This window comes from Leptonychotes weddellii, chromosome 3 (assembly GCF_054177405.1).
Source record: "Leptonychotes weddellii isolate Sample4059 chromosome 3, ASM5417740v2, whole genome shotgun sequence".
In the NCBI taxonomy this organism is placed as follows: domain Eukaryota; kingdom Metazoa; phylum Chordata; class Mammalia; order Carnivora; family Phocidae; genus Leptonychotes; species Leptonychotes weddellii.
Window position 1 is genome coordinate 88,195,066 of NC_138371.1, and position 16,673 is coordinate 88,211,738.

Consider the following 16,673-nt stretch of genomic DNA (forward strand, 5'->3'; position numbering starts at 1 on the left):
AAAAAGAAGTGGAACATCTCTGAGCTTTCATGGTTATTTAAAGCAAGTTGTGCGAAAAGATGATATTTACGTACCATTTTCTTGCCTATGGCCTTAACACAGAAATAGATTTTGTTTGCCAAGTCAATTTGTATTTGCCTTACATATGTGGAAACTATAACAACAGAGGATTCACGTGTGCCTTAGCATTCAAGAGATTACCTAGTACCACCAACTCTCAGTTTTGACAACTAATTGGTGAATTGGTTAGTTCTGTGAATTTCAGTGTACTCTCTTATCTAGTCTTGGTCCTGACTATGGCAACTCCTCTCCCTACCTGTAGAGTAGGTTCAACAGCCACTCCCATCCGTCTGTCACCAGGGAGGAATCTGAGACAGAGAGCTTCAGTTACATTCCCAAGACCTGGTAACACTGAGCCTCAGACGGAGCTGAAGCTCAGGTCACCTGTCCCCTTGTCCCAGGACCTGTCCCCTCTCCCACACAGTGTTACTGACTTCAACTGAGAGGAACTGAGTGTTTGGGTATAAACTGCTAAAATATAACATCATTTAGGAGGATGCATTTATATATATATTCATGCAGAAAGCAAAGGATGACATCATGTATTTGATAAGGAGTGAAGAGCAACCATGAACCAAATTACCTTAGATGTCTAATCTAGAAAGACTTTTCCCTAAAATCACATGACATACCACTTAAATTCATCATTTCTTTTCTTGAATGTCATTTCCTATAACTTCTTGGACTGTTTGCATATTGATAAGTGTTTCCTTAGGTCTCAGAACATTATCATTCTTTTGGTACTCTCTCAAGCTTTAAAACCTATATGTGGGTGGGAAAAATATAAAGACATCTTTTTCTGTATGGACTACAACAAGTATCAGTAGGGTACTTGCTACTCACTGAGTATTACACACTGTGACAGGTCCCGGGGATTAAATGACTGTTGCCCCCAGGTGATTCAGTTTCTAGAGGGAGCTTGGGGTAAGGATTATAAAAATCATGCAGAAACAACATCCTGATTGTAGTTACCTATTGATGCCTTAGCTCTGTTGGAGAAATTAGAATTTTCAAAATAACAGGCAACCAAGGTTAGGATTTAAGCCCTTTTTGGTGAAAGTAGCTCCCAAACAGATTGGGAGAAGCCCAAGTATTGGTCTGAAGCAAAGAGTGATTTAGAGCTTCACTGGGAAGAAGGAGGACGATCCATAGCAGAAAAAAATACCTTTGCTCCTGCAGAGGGATGCAACACAGTCCTACCTGGGCGCCCTCCCTCTATCTGCTGCTGTAGCCTTGTTTGTTGAGTGGCCAGCGAAGCAAGTACACACGGCTCTCACGCAAGTTCAGGCTGCGGGGAGTAGTCTGATGGAGAACGTAGTGAATGTGCCTCGTGTTCGTGGAGTTTATGGTCCCTGTTGACAACATGGTAGGTCTGCGGGGACAGAGGGACCCATGGGGCCACCCCTGTACTCCAAGATGATCCTAACATTAATTAGTGGCACAGAATCTGAGACATTTCCTAGATCAACATCAGTATGCAGCAAGGCCTTTCCAGGGAGGAAAAGGAACAGAAAAACTTTGCAGAGGTGAGGGTGGCATGCTTAGCCATATTATTTACCTACTCAATTTGATTTTTTAGTGTCTGAAGTCACAAAAGTTGTAACCAAGACAAACCAGGCTACAAGTACCATTTTAAAATGTCATCAGCCTAGCAGAAACATTAGACATAAATCAAGAGTTTTATTGTATTTGCAATTAAACAGATCAAATTTAATATCCACAGAAAAGCCTTAGTAATTAGTATAAAGATTAATATAGTGAAATGTCCCTGGTTTAGCCGGCCTCCACAGCAAAGCTGAAATAAAGAATTGAGTATATAATCAAATAGCATGTGAATATTAATGCACAAAATCCTCCCAAGTCCCCAGATCCCAGATGCAATTATTTTCTATTCACATTAATTGTTCCTAACAGATGACATTAATGACTTTGAGTTAAAATGTGTCCAAGGGAAGATTTCACAAGATCAATGCTGTTTAAAAATAAGGTCACTTTTATAATTATTTGCTCAGATTTTAACCGCTGCTCAACATAATAAGGTTAACATGGGGATTGTTTTCTAATGTGAATATCAAAAGTTAATTTTCATACTAGCCTGTAAGTGTATTGGATGATTCACATTTTTCCTGCTACTTATTTTCCACCTACTACTTTCTTTTTCCTACTACTGATTTTCCAACACAGATGACTGACAGACTGTGATTATTATTTATAAGTTCAAGTTTGCACATATATAGATATATCTATATATATCTATGTATATATTATGGGTTGCCGATAAACCAGAATAAACTTCTTTGAGTTAAGCTATGTATTATCTAATCTAGAAACGTCAGCTCCTTGGAGATTTAGCTGTCGGAGGCAGGATTTTGAAACAAACAATTAAGTCATCACTATGCAATGTTTCTGCTTGTTTTTACCTAGAAACTTCACTCACGCATCTTAGATCTTTCATCCGGAGATTTGCTTTCAGATGTGGAAAGAAGCCGAAGTCTGACGCGGTCACGGACTGATGTTGAGATGCATGTGAGTATCCCTCTTACCTTCAGATCTCTTGTTTAGGTTATTTTCCTTCCATCAAATGTGATGTCACAAGTGAACCATAAAGTGCATCCTTGAAGCATTGTCAGGCAGATAAAAATACCTCCCTTTCTTGTGTTCTCTGAAATTCAATATCATGTCCCCCAGCTGATAGAGTAAGCAGAAAGTGTCACTCCCGGCAAAAATACCATAAATCTTGGCTTTGTCCCCAAGATACCTTTTTGAGTATTGATTACATCTCAAAGTCTCTGAGAAATGGTCAAGGAGCTTTTTATTAAAGCCCATGGCCTATATTATTCATCCTACTTTTATGATATATTATGTATGAACTTTTAAAAATTCATGGGCTATACATTTTTTTTCTTTAGCTAGGGTTAGCTTTGTGCTTATTTGGCAAAACTTTAACCAGCGTGGCTTTTAACTCTCATTGACATAAAGCAAGTAACTTGAAAAATACAAGAGCCAAATAAATATGTAATGAAAAATGTTAGGCCTAAAACAATGATGGATGAACATTTGTGGATAATTGGCTTTTGATTTTACTGTATAATTTTATCAGTGTACGGAGGATATTCTGTATTGAAGGTAAATATTCTCAGTTTAGAATGGAATTAAATTTCAGTGGAATGCTGTCACTTTAAACACTCATGAAGACCTTAATGGCATCCAATCTATCACAGGGCCTTAAGGTCAGGAATTTTTTAAGTGTGCAGTTTTTCCACAAGAAACTCTTGCCATCATTCTCCCTGTCTCCTTTTTTTAACTGAAATTGCGGATTTTGTAGTGCATTTTTCACAGTAAGGATGTTAAAGCCTACGAGTCACCCACGGTAATAGTCTAAAACACACAGTGAGAAAAGTACATTTCGAATAGTGCAAGCAGGGGGTATTTTGCCAGTGAAGTCCACATAAGTAAGATAACGTTACAGCGGAAACCACTATACATTTTCTTGGGCAGAGAATAATTTTAATAATAATCATTATCTGTTACTAATTAGAACTCTTCCCAGTTGGGTGCTTGGTGGTCAGTATTCGTCCAGGAGTTCTGCTTATTGTCAAGGGCCTTACGTGGTGGTATAGCAGAGGGGCTAAGACCTGGGCCCAATATTAGAGTGTTGTACTGGCCGGGGGACCTTATGCAAGATCTTAATGCCTCTGTGCCTCAATTTCCTCATCTGAAAAACGAGCATAATGATACTTCTTTTCTGTTTCTGAAAACTGTGGTGAGGATGACATGACATAAAATGCAGGTACCACGGTGCTTGCTAGCAACATTAGGACAATAATAGGATCTCTGCTGTTTAGCCCTCTTCCATTCTTCTTCGAACTTGGTACTATGCCTCAGCCACAGAACACCGCGGCAGAGATGGGGAATGATACCAGAGAGGTATCTGCTAGCATGTCTCTCCAGAAGCTTGTATCAGGACTTCCCAGAAACAAAGTGCACCCACACTTTTGGCTTTTGCTCAGCCCTGTTCTGGTGTACTAGGTGTCAGACAACACTGGTACAGTAAGTACAATATAGCGTCTCTTTTTTTTTTTTTTAAAGATTTTATTTATTTATTTGACAGAGGGAGACACAGCGAGAGAGGGAACACAAGCAGGGGGAGTGGGGGAGGGAGAAGCAGGCTTCCCGCCGAGCAGGGAGCCCGATGCGGGGCTCGATCCCAGGACTCTGGGATCATGACCTGAGCCGAAGGCAGATGCTCAACGACAGAGCCACCCAGGCGCCCACAATATAGCGTCTCTTTGGGAGACTATAAACTTAGGATTTAGTTTGAGAGTCAAGACATGTGTATCTAAAAAAATACTAATAGTAGCAACACCTGAATGTTACTAAGCATTACTATATGCGAGGGGCAGTTCAGATTTCACAGGGATCTTAGGTGGTCTGTGCTTTCCTCATCTCCATTTACAAAGAAAGAAATTGAGGCATGGAAGGGTTAAGTAACTTTCCCAAGGTCAAGGAGTTAGTAAGTAGAAGAGCTAGGATTTCAGCCTAGTAAATGGCTTTAGAGTTCAAGCACTCAACCACAGAGCAGTTAGTTATTCACTGCAGTAGATAATCCTGCTTGATAATCATATGCAGATGAAGGAAACTGCAGGAAAAAGGAGCTCGCCTTGCAGCCATGATGTCAGAGATTCTGGATCCCTTATTAAATTCAAACATTGATTGTTTAAGGTGGGGGAAATACAATGTCCCAGTATGGAGGACTGGCCCTCTTTTTTTTTTTTTTTAAGATTTTATTTATTCAATTGAGAGAGAGTGAGAGTACATGCACAGAAGCAGGGGGTTGGCTGAGGGAGAAGCAGAGGCAGACTCTCTGCTGAGCTGGGAGCCAGAGGCAGAGGCGGGGCTCAATCCAAGACCCTGAGATCATGAACTGATCAGAAGGCAGATGCTTAACCTACTGAGCCACCCAGGCGCCCCTAGCCCTCTTCTTTGTAAGGAATTACTCGGTAATTGCCCCGCCACGCGCACGCGCGTGTGCACACACACACACACACACACACACCCAGTGCACTGGCCCATGGGTAGGCTTCGACCATTCCCTTCATCCTGCTCCACACAGTCCAGGTCAGCCTGTGAGGTGACACAACTCGCTACCAAGTAACCCACATAGGAGGTAGACCCGTCTCATAGCTTCCCCTCAGGGCTTTCTACTCAAAGTCCTAGACCAGCAGCATCAAAGCATCTGGGAGTGTCCCCAAAATACTACATCTCCAGTTCCACCTCAGAATGCCTGAATCAGTATCTGCATTTAGCAAGATCGCACATGATACATGTGCACGCTGAAGTCCGAGAAGCCTGCACTTCTCTGCTTGCCACCCCCAACCCCACCTGCCTCTACACCGCACTGATGGGCCTTCCCCACCTCCCCGAAGTATCCTCCATCCCATCTGGGCATCTCAAGGTCATGGTCAAGGCAGCAGCAGCAGCAGTTCCTTCCTTTGCTAGCTCTGAGGTCAAATTTCCTGTTCTCTGAATCCAACATCATCCCGGAGGTACACACAGGGGCAGCAACTGGGAGAATCCGATGCTTGTGTGTAGAAAGAGGCCTGCGAATTGAGTTGAGTTGTAAAAACAGATACCATGTTGAGAGGTGTGGTGGGAAGGAACAGGTGGGGAAGAGAGAGGGAAATCACATAAGCTTCAGTACTTTGGGAAAAGGTGGAGCCCAAGCTGTAACCAGAAGCTGTGCAGAGCGTGAAGACGGCATATTTTCTAGAAAAGTTTAGATCTGGATGGCCTCGCGCAGGACATAGACACAGTCTCTCTCTGGAGACAGACCTACCCGTCAGAGCAGAGGCAGTCCTAAAGAAAACCACCACGCCGCTTAATCAAACGACGAAATAGGCGAGAGGTTTGGGGATGGCGAACGTGGAAAGCACGCAAGTAGAAGTAGAGCATGATGTGTGACTTCTGGAAGCTTGTTCCAGATGTGTGCAGTGGCTGATGCGTCAGTGTCGGGCCCTCCCGCACAACGGCACGGCTGCCTGTAGGCATCGGTCGCGACACAAATACAAACTCGCCTTAACCAAGCCACGTGCAGCAGTAAATGAGGTCATAAATCAACAGATATTGCTGAATGCTCCATTTTAAGACAAGTTTCTTCTTTCTGTGAGCTTCAGAGCCGGATTTCTAGGGGGTCAAGAATAGAGTAGTAAAATTTCTTGGCATTTTTAGATCACTTAAAGCGATGGTTTTGCAGCAAAAATGAGATATTGAGAGCAGGCAGATGCCTGATACTGAACATCTAACCTTGTGAAGCATTATGGATATTGATTAGAGCTGAAATTAAACATACCCTCTGTACTTACGTGGGGGGTTAGCATGTACCTCGAGTACTCCAAGGACAGCACGCCTTGCCTTCCTCAAGTGGGTGTTTGGTCACGGTCAGCTGGAACCGTCAGCTGGAATTGCATTTGGAGAACAGTGATAAGTACTCAGGTACTAAAGGCGCCTGTAAGGTGTCAATAAATTGCATAACTAAGAGGCTTTGCCATTCTGCGAATGACACAAAGACAGATGGTTCCCCATCAAAGACTTTCCGAGACAAGCTTTATATAGATAGGAGGGTGGAATGAGACTGTAAGGAGAGACTTGGTTCTCGTGATCAGGATGCTAAATTAATTTAGCTTGTCCAGCTCTTGGAGCTTCATCTGTTACATTAGGGGCTGAGAAGGTGGCTATCAAGATGTGCTGGATGTTTACAATTCTGTCGCCTGTGCCTCTACAGACCCTCTAGAATTCTAACCTCCTGGATCTTTTGCATGGAATCCAAATCTAGTCAATGTGACAGTTTTTATCATTTGGGCAACCAGCTGATATGAAAAGTTCTATAACCTTTACAGCAGAACCTCATGATTCTGCCCTAGTGTTCCACTTGTTTCCATGGCTTCCTGGGCCTTTGATTCCTGACTTGGAATGAGGCTGTCAGAGCCATAGGGGACCCTGGGAGTAATCTGGTAGAACTCCCTCACCTACAAAGGAAGACCTTGTGGTCCATGGAAGTTAAATGATTTCTTTGCTCAATATCTCATACCACTGGCAATGTGACATCCAGGTCGCTAGACTCCCAGTCTAGTGCTCATGCTCTTGAACCCCACAGCCAAAGATGCTACCCTGTCTTCATTCTTCTGGACTATTAGTTGTGTCTTAAAATTGATCTGATTCTTTCACCAGTATGCCTGGATAAAGGAGGAAACTTCCATTGTGGTAATTCTGCCTAAGGGTGATGGCAGCTCATCATAATCAAGCACCTACTTAGGCCAGGTATTTTGCAATATGCTTCTAATCTGGAACCCCATTTGGTCTTTGCAGTAACCCCATAACGTAGGCAGTGTTATCATTATTCACTTTTTTAAAAATGTAGCTCTAAGGGATTAAATAATCCCTCCTAGTGTGTTAGTAAGAGGCAGAGCCAAGATTGGAACCCCTAGTCTGTCTGACCCAAAAGCTGGGCTTCTCATCACTGGGCTACCTTCCTTTCTACCTCAGTATGATGTTGACTTGGTATCCGCTGTCCCCGAAGCAAAGCCCTTGCTCAGAGCTCTCCTGCTTTTTTTAGGAATGCCAGCCAAATGCAAAATCAGGAGTCCGGGCTTTGAAATGCCCTGGTTTGGGGGTTGTCATCCCTGGTCATCTCTGTCCTCGAAACAGCTGCAGCAGCAGTGAGCTGTCCCTTTCGAGCACCTGCAGCGAGTACTCCAGTGGTTCCTCCTACACGTGGCATGATGGAAAGAACCTCAGGAAAAGGGTAAGGCTCCTTTCAAGGCACTTTATCATCAGGGTGAACCAGAGAAGAATCCTCTTCCGGTAGGAAGGTGGAAAGTGGGTGGGAGAGCTAAGAAGGGAATGACCCTTTGCTTAGTACCTGTTCATTTACTCCTCACAAAACTAGACACAGGGATCTCATTTTCTCCATGATATGGGAGAGGAAGCTGGTTCATAAAGGTTAAATCACTTGCCAGAAGTCACACAGCAAGTGAGGAGTAGAGGGATGATTTGACCCAAATGACTTGGATGGCATGGGAGGGAGTTTGGAGGAGGAAGAATTTTCCTTCTGTGCTTTGCTGGAGCCCACCAAGCTCATAGATTTATATCAAGTTGGAACCCAGAGCCCTGGCCTAATGGAACTGACCACGCTCCAGACCAACTCAGACAATTCCGATTAGTTTTATGGACACTCTCTATCACTGTGACGCTCAGAGAGACTTGTAAATGTCCACTGCAAATGAGAGTGAGCAAGGCCACTTGCCAAGCCTTGCATCCCAGCCTGAGCATCCCTTGAGAACTCAAAGAGAATATTACCCCCCCACCAGACAACAGGGAGGTGGTGCATCATCTCAGAATAAATGACCAAAATTTTGAAAGTATCATTAGCTTTGTCGGAATTTACTACTCAAGCATAGCGTGTATTATATTGACCTCCTTTTCTCAATTTTATAGCCTCATAAAACACTAATTGACTATAAATTGGAGGGCGGTATGGCAGAGAGAGAAAATACCATATTGGGCGACAGGGACCGTGGCTTCCGTGGAGGTAGGCATGCCCCTGCTCAGATGCCAGGAGTCCTTGTACTGGGTTATTTACCAACTCTTGCTGCTCCATGGCTCCCATTTGCAAAGGGGGCCCACATGACTGAAGATTCTTTCAGGCTCTGAACGAACACCTTTGCACACTGGGGTAAGCCGAGTGTTTGGAATAGCTGTCTTTGCAGCTTCCCGATGTTGAAGAGAAGCAAAGAGTACACAAGCATGGAAACCCTGAATCAGAAGGCTTGGAGGTCATGTTTCTATCATTTGTGTAAACTCCATTTATGATTTGGAAGCGTAGAAACCAGGAAGAGCCCGTAACTGCCAGAAAATAGTAGTGAGGGAGTAGCTTTGTCATATTCTGAATAAGAACTTGGAAAAAGATTTTGAGCTTGAATTTCAAGCTTATTCCCTTGGACTCAGCCTCCTAATATGAAGTGTGTATATTATCAGAGTCGTTCCTTCTGAGCAGATGTTCAGAGTTCTGAGTAATGTCTGCTGGGGCCTGGCTCTTAACACACTGGGAAGCCCGGTCAGGGATGTTCCCTGTCTTTGTTGTTGTCACGGGCTCCATGGCCCCTGCTCTGCTCTCTTCACTCACCTTCTTCCTCCCTCTCCTACTCAGAGCCTTAATCTTGTCTTTCTTTGTCTTGCCTTGACTTTTTTTTCTGAAATTCTTCCAATTTGAATAATCTTTGATCTTGTAGGGAAACCTCTTCCCTGAAAACAGAGAAATTAAGTTCTTCTGCACTTTGTACACACTCAGGTGGCCGTGATCTGGAGATGTCACAGGGAAGAGTCCCAGTTCTCAAGGACCCAGCAAACTGGACCCACCCCCATCGAGACATTTAAATTTATATTATTTCAGGAACTTCTACAGTGCTTACCATGTGCCATGTACTCATTTAGTATTCACTTAAATAATAAACTCATAGAATATGAATTTGAATGGGACTACAATATTAACTTACAGAATAATAAATATATGACCAATGGCTCTTTTATAATTCACAAGTATTTTTTTTAATATTGTTCTGTATGGAAACAGAAAGGAAGCCTGCATGAGATGCATTAGGCTGCCCTACATGGAGGAATCTGGGTCTAAGTCACAAGTACTTACCATGTGGGATGCAGCCTTGGTATAGTATTTCACAAGTATTAGCTCATTCAGTGCTCATAAGAGCCTAGGTAAATAGGCTCTCCTATTTCCCTGTTATACAGATGAGAAAATGGAGGTGCTGAGAAATTAAGTAGCTAGCCAAAGTTCTCATGGCTAGTAAGTGGCAGAGCTGGCTAGTTGGTTCCAGAACTTTCACTCTTTACCATTCTGCTCTAGTGGCTTTGTTGAAGCAGCCAAGCTTGGGATGGATTGTTATATTAAGACCAAGAATGTCCTTTAAGAAAAAATGTGTAGAACTGTTCTCCAGTCAAGAAATAAGAAAGGACTGTGGGCATCAAACCCAGGCCCCTGCTTTATCAGGTGCACCCTTCAGCCAATTCCACTGCTCCCAAGAACAGCTGTTTTCCAAGCAAAGCATGAAGCTCTCTGTGGGAATGTCAGCTCCTGCTCCCATCTCTCCTTCAGGGGATGCATGCTCTTCTTATTTTTATTTTTTTCAATTTTCCAGACTGTCCCAAACTTTTCTCAAGTTATTAAATACCATGACATCCTGTGGAAAACTGATTGAGGAATGTGACTAATCTCACAGGATGAGAGCCCGGGGCCCTGGGAGGTTTGTAGCCATTGGCCCTGGGATGAATCAGACCGCAGGGGGAAAGGGTATGAAGAAGCAGGGGGAGGTGGGCTGAGCACATCTTCCATGGGTTGAACAAATCTGCCTTTTTCAAGCTCTTGCAGGGTACTTTTGCCGGCTTCTCTTCTTATTGTGAATGTGACTCTCAGGATCCTGGAAATTCTTTGAAATCCAAGCAGCAGCAGCCTGCCTATGTCAGTCTCTAATACCCAAACTCACTAACGGGATTTCTCCTGATTTCCAAAGAAATTTTTAATGGTGTAGAGGAAAAGGAGAGGAAAGGGGGTAGCATCACCAAATAGCATCCATCCACAGCCACTTCTGACCGTGGAGAATTTTCTGAAGAAAATATATAATTTGACTTAAAAACAATAAACATATAACAGATAAAAAAACAAATAAACACCATATGTTGTTGATAGCAAGAGTAATTTTAATGGAGATGTCTTAAATGTAAGCAAATGTTCACCGCTTACTAAAAGGCCAAGGTTCCAATGTAAGTTTCTGACACTTTTTCAACCTCTGCATACAAGCACACGGTCTGTGTTCAGTTATGGGGTGGGAGCAGCTAGTGTGGAGATGCCAATGGGAGTTGCGCTCTTAGCCAAGATGGGCACAGAGCACACATCTGAAACCACCAGATTCACTCACCGAAGTTCTTCACCATTAATCATACAGCCTTAAAAAAAAAAAAAAAAAAAGACTGAGGTCGGTGGTCGGTGCCCAAATCCACTGATTTCCCTGAGTCTTGGTTTATGATTAAACTCTGCAGGTTCCATTCAAGAAAGGGGCGTGAGGAGACCCTACAGTCTCTATTATGACCTTGACTAATACAGAGGAGAGAACAGAGGTCCAGCTTGGCTCCGGTATCATGGCATCGCCAATAGGCATGCAGGCGCTAGAGCCAGCCTGCCTGGGTGCGAATCGCCCACCGCCACTCTGGAACTGAGTCATAGGAAGAGCCCGAGAAACCAGAGCAGAAACCGTTGTTCCAGCTCATCCTTAACTGTGTGATCTCCAACAGACTAACCGTGCTGCCTCTCAGTTTCCTCCCTAGTAAAATAGGGTTGATAATGTCTCCCTTGTGGTGGTGTTCTGAATTTTAAATCAAAGCCCTGTTCAAGTGGCTGCTACACAGCAGAAGCTCGGGAAATGCTAGCTCTCTCCTTCTGCCCTTCCACTTCTTGTTAGCACTACTGTGAAAAATATGAAGGTCTCTGCAGGATATGATGCTTTTTCTGTGTTGTTTCTTCGTCAAAACTAGCCCTAGTATTTGAGATGGTAGGAGGGACAGGAAATGGACCTTTCTTGGTAGGTGAATCATTACTATAGGATTCTAACAGCCAAGGTCCCATGGCTAGGTATGTATGTATGTGTTTCACAGATGTTCCCTTTCTATCAAATGAAGTCATAGAACTATCAAATCTTAGAGTGGAAGGGACCATAGAGATGGGGACCAACTTGCTTTTCCATTTGCCCTCTCTACCTCTTGTAAACACTATACGGTGAGGCCATATAGTCTTGCGGTTATTTCCTAAGTGTACCTTGAACCTATCTCCACAATTCAGATCTTTGACATCCCACTTCTTCTACCCAGAAATCATTTCCCCCATTTTTCAACTAAGGCAAACTCATCCTTCATTCAAGGGCTAGGCAGGTTTCAAAACAAAACAAAACAAAAAACAAAAACCTCCTCGTATGCCTTTCATGGTTTTTCCTAGCAGAGGTTTGATCTCTCTCCTCTGAATTTCTGGAGTTCCTACTACATTTGTATTTGTCATTTGCTCCCTTGACTTCTGATTATTTGTGCCCAGTCTCCTCTCCCCTGCTGGCTTGCATGCTCCTCGAGGGCAGGGTGCTTATCTACTACTTCATTATATCATGGGCTCCTTAGCTCAGAAGCTGGCAAAGCAAAGATTTGCTGCATAGTTAATGATTAATTTGCATTAATTAATTAAAATATGCATTTATAGATGAATACTTAACCACTAGAATCGAGTCTAATGACAGACTTTTCCTTTTTACAGTTGTGATCCACATGGTTCAGTGATTTCTGATACCTACTTTTCTTTCCTAGAAATCATCACAAAACTGGGATAAAAGGCTAAGTATTGACTCTTCGCTCCCGAGTGGCTTTGCTAGTCCTACAGATGAACTACCTCCAACTCGTATCAAGGAAAGTCACATTTTGGAAGGACTGAGGAAGCTACAGAAACGAAAAGTGCTACTTGAACCCCCGTCAGTGATAACCAAATGGGGTTATAAAGATTGCATGAACTCCAATGAAGGGATATATTCACCAGGAATTAAGAGTAGCAGCCTCAAGGACTATCCCCCCTGCAAACCGGCTGACAGGAGGAGCCCCTGCAAGGAGCCCCACGAGACATTTGTTTATGACACAGATTCCCACGATGATGCCGATGAGGACTCTTCCTCCTTAGCCTTGCTCCAGGCGGTTCCAAGCCAGGGCTGCAGGCTGCACAGTCGTAAATTAACCCACAGTGTTTCTGACAGCCTATTTGGCTGGGAGCTGAATAGAAAACACTTTTCAGAAGGCGCGTCCTCAGTTTACCCCAGGGAAAGGCCTGAAAAGCTGACCAGTTGTGCCAGCAAATGCCCCTTGGAGAGGAAGCTGTGCCCAAGCATGCAGGTGCCTCAGGTACGGAGAGAGAGGGAGCCACGCGGCCCTGGTTCTGGCTGTGTGGCTCTCAGTCTCCAGCTTTCAGACACCGATGACAATGAAGCCCTCGACGAGTTGCACATAGGTAGCAGTGACGAGAAAAGCCCTTCAGACTTGTCACTGACTGCTGACACTGACAAGTCCATGGAGAATCTGGACATCCTCCTGGGATTTGGAAAATCTCAAACTGGGTCTCCTGATGAGGAGGAAAAACAAGTGCCCATCCCCTTAGAGAGTCGGCCAAAGACGTTCAGCTTCATTAAGCAGCAAAGGGTTGTAAAAAGGACTTCTTCAGAAGAATGCATTACTGTTATATTTGATGCGGACGATGGCGAGCCCATTGAATTCAGCTCTCACCAGACGGGCATTGTCACTGTTACCAGAAATGAGATCTCCATCAACCAGGCCCCTACTGGGCCCAAGGCAGAACACACTGAACTTTTACCTCAGGGAATTGTTCATTTACAGCCAGGAGCTGCTGCGAGAGACTACACTTTCCTAAAGAGACCTGAAGAGGAAACTGAGAAAAACATTCCAAAAGGTGACGTAGATAATGCTGCTGTGGCACCCAGTGGCTCTTTCAGCCCCAGGACAGTAACGCAAAGTACTCAGCGACGAAGACCGGCCAAACCAACACTCAACTTGTCATGCAAGAGTAATTCCAGGTCTTCAGTGTCCATGGGTATCTATCAAAAGCAGAGTCTGACAAAAATCCCTGCCAGGGGCAAGGCTTCACCTCAGAAATCAAGAATAAGGGAGCCCGAAGCCTCCGCGAGGGTCCCCTCCTCTGGCCCAGTGTCTCTTGAGAAATCACCAGCCTTAGCTCCTGGGAAACTCTCACGGTTTAAGAAGACTGAGGGCCTGGCGCCCCTTTTTGATTTACGGCCAGATTCACACATTCCAAAATACCCCAGCCAATTGCCTCATGGCTCCAAAATGTCCAGCAGAAAGGATTGGGTCCCGTGCTCCAAGAGTCAGATCCCAGCGTCACAGTTGCTGCCAAAGTCCCTCACTGAGCCTGGTGACAATGGAGAATCCCCGACGAGGGACAAACACTGTGACTCTGGGCCAGAGGCAGGGAGGAAGTCCCCGTCCCCCCCACCGCCTCCAGACAGGTCAGGCTCCCTTCTCATCAGGCCCAGTTATGACTATTTGCCACCACCCTCATCTGCCAAGCCAGAAACCAGGGTCCCCAGTGAAGCAGCAAGGACCGTATACAAACCACCCCCTCTGAAAGGATCCTCTGTTCCTATTATTTCTTCTAATCAGATCATGGCAGAAGTGCCGGGGAAGAAAGCTTCTGTGGCCTTCAGAAAGCCTGTCTTCACTCACCCTCCGCCCTCCACAGAAACAGGGATTCAAACCAGATGTTCGACGCATACCCCCTCCAGCTCCTTTGCTGTGATGACCCCAGGGCCCCCAAAGGTCTCTCCAAAGAGAGGTGTCCCCAAAACCCCACCTCACCAAACGCTTGGGACCACACAGACAGACACTGGGTTACCAACTCCCAAGAATTGTCCTTCAGCCCATGACCCACTGGAAATCCTGTCCTCCAATAGTATGTCTCCGGGAAGAAAAGGACAACTGAACGACTGTGTCCCCACATCACCTAAGCCTTCCTTCTTAGGGGTGAATGAGTCACCATCACCTCAGGTTAGCAGTCACTCATCATCACCATCCTCCAAAAGCCATAACACCCCACATGGTTGTCAAAACGCTCATGAGAAAGGCCTGAGAACTCGCCTCCCAGTTGGGCTCAAGGTTCTCATGAAGTCTCCCCAGTTGCTCAGGAAAAGCTCCACGGTGCCAGGGAAACATGAAAAAGACAGTCTGAATGAAGCGTCTAAAAGTTCTGTGGCTGTGAGCAAGTCTAAGCCCGAGGGCGCCGGGAATCCAGTGAGCCTGGAGACCACAGCAGGTGAAAGAAATGTGACTCCACTGGGTTTTCAGGCACAAGACAGTCTGGCTGAAGGGCTTCACCTGGAAACAGCAATGCCAGAGTCATTGGAAAACAGCATCCCTGGGGCTGATGGAAAAGATGGGGTAGAAAACAAGTCTGTGAAAAGATCCCTTTCCTCCAATAAGCCACACCTAAAACCAGCCCTAGGCATGAATGGAGCCAAAGCCCGCAGCCAGAGTTTCAGCACTCACTCAGGAGACAAGCCCCCTACACCCCCCATGGAAGGGCCCGGCAGAGTTCGAACTCAGATTATCACCAACACTGCTGAGAGAGGCAATTCCCTCACCCGGCAGAGTTCCTCCACCGAAGGCTCGCCCAACAAGACCCCTTCTGCCCCCATGTCTGACAGTCTCCCCGGTGCGGGGAGGCCTCTGGGGCATCCCTCCTCCAGGCAAGACTCCCTAGGGAGTGCAGGCAGCTCTAGCAGCCAGCATGGGAGCCCAAGCAAGTTGCCTTTGAGGGTCCCTGCAAAATCTGAAGAGCCCCCCGCCCCGTGCGGAACGGAAGGTGAGCAGGGCTACACCCAGGGAGGGTGTCCCAGTGAGGCTCTCCCCGAGGAACCAAGCAGCAATCCCTACAGATGCCCACCCACCCCAACAGACTGCCCACGAGCCCTGCAGAATCCGGGGAGGATGCAGCGTCCAACTAATTTTGAAACAAGCATGACCTCCAAGCTAGAAACTTCTGGAAGGTGTCCAGATACTTCTACAGCCAGGACTGGCGCTGTGAGCCCCGAAACCCCCCTCTCACCCACAATTGAAGAAAAGGTCATGTTGTGCATTCAGGAAAATGTGGAAAAGGGCCAAGTGCAAACAAAGTCCCCCTCTGTGGAAGCAAAGCCAAAGCCCGGGCCTTCTTTTGCCAGCTGGTTTGGTTTTCGGAGGAGTAGACTTCCAGCTCTCAGTGGCAGGAAAATGGATGTCTCCAAAACCAAAGTGGAAAAAAAAGATGCAAAAGGTTTGGGGTTTGGAAACAAACAACAAAAATCAGAGAAGAAAAAAGAGAAAAAGAAGCCTGAGCTGCAGTGTAAAATAGAAAATGAACTTACCAAGAACACCAAGTTGGTGGAGAGTCCAGACCGTAGTTTACAAAGCAAAAATGATCTGAAAACACCGCAAGACATTTATGACCAAATGAAGTTTGAACCAAGGAATAGACCCAGCCCTGTTATGTGTTCCACAAAAGATACGTTTATGACGGAACTTTTGAACAGGTAATGTGTTAGGGAAGATGGGGGGAGGGGGGCCACTGTCAAGGATCCCCCCCAAAGCAGGGAGAGCTGTTGACTTCCTGCACATTAAACCCCAGTCAAGCATGTTTTCATACAAGCATAAATGCAGAGTAGCAGTCTTTTCTACATTAGCCAGAATTTAAACAATGAAATAAAAGTTAGCAATAAAATGGTAATTTAGTCCATGTTACTTTGTTAACCAAACCAATGGTCTTTGAAATGAAAGAATGGTAAGTTTTATCAAGGTTGATAGAAATTCAGCCTACACTGGAACTGTGAATGTACCCACATGGCATGAAATGGAAGAAAATTATACATACATTTTAAGGTATGCCGACCTCACTGATTGTACCAAGCAAACGTATACTTAGAAACTTTGCAGAGGTAATTACATTTCCCGCTGATCTG

The 16,673-nt window shown here is 45.0% G+C and overlaps 1 protein-coding gene across 2 annotated transcripts in view; it reads left to right on the top strand.

Annotated features, from left to right (window-relative positions):
* Nucleotides 1-16,673, top strand: part of NCKAP5 (NCK associated protein 5) — a 797,038-nt gene that overhangs the window by 679,158 nt on the left and 101,207 nt on the right. For both annotated transcript variants that reach the window (XM_081814565.1, XM_081814566.1), the window contains 3 exons: nucleotides 2,485-2,586; nucleotides 7,673-7,861; nucleotides 12,472-16,247. In XM_081814565.1, coding sequence (XP_081670691.1) covers nucleotides 2,485-2,586; nucleotides 7,673-7,861; nucleotides 12,472-16,247 — 4,067 coding nt within the window. The remainder of the gene's footprint in view (nucleotides 1-2,484; nucleotides 2,587-7,672; nucleotides 7,862-12,471; nucleotides 16,248-16,673) is intronic.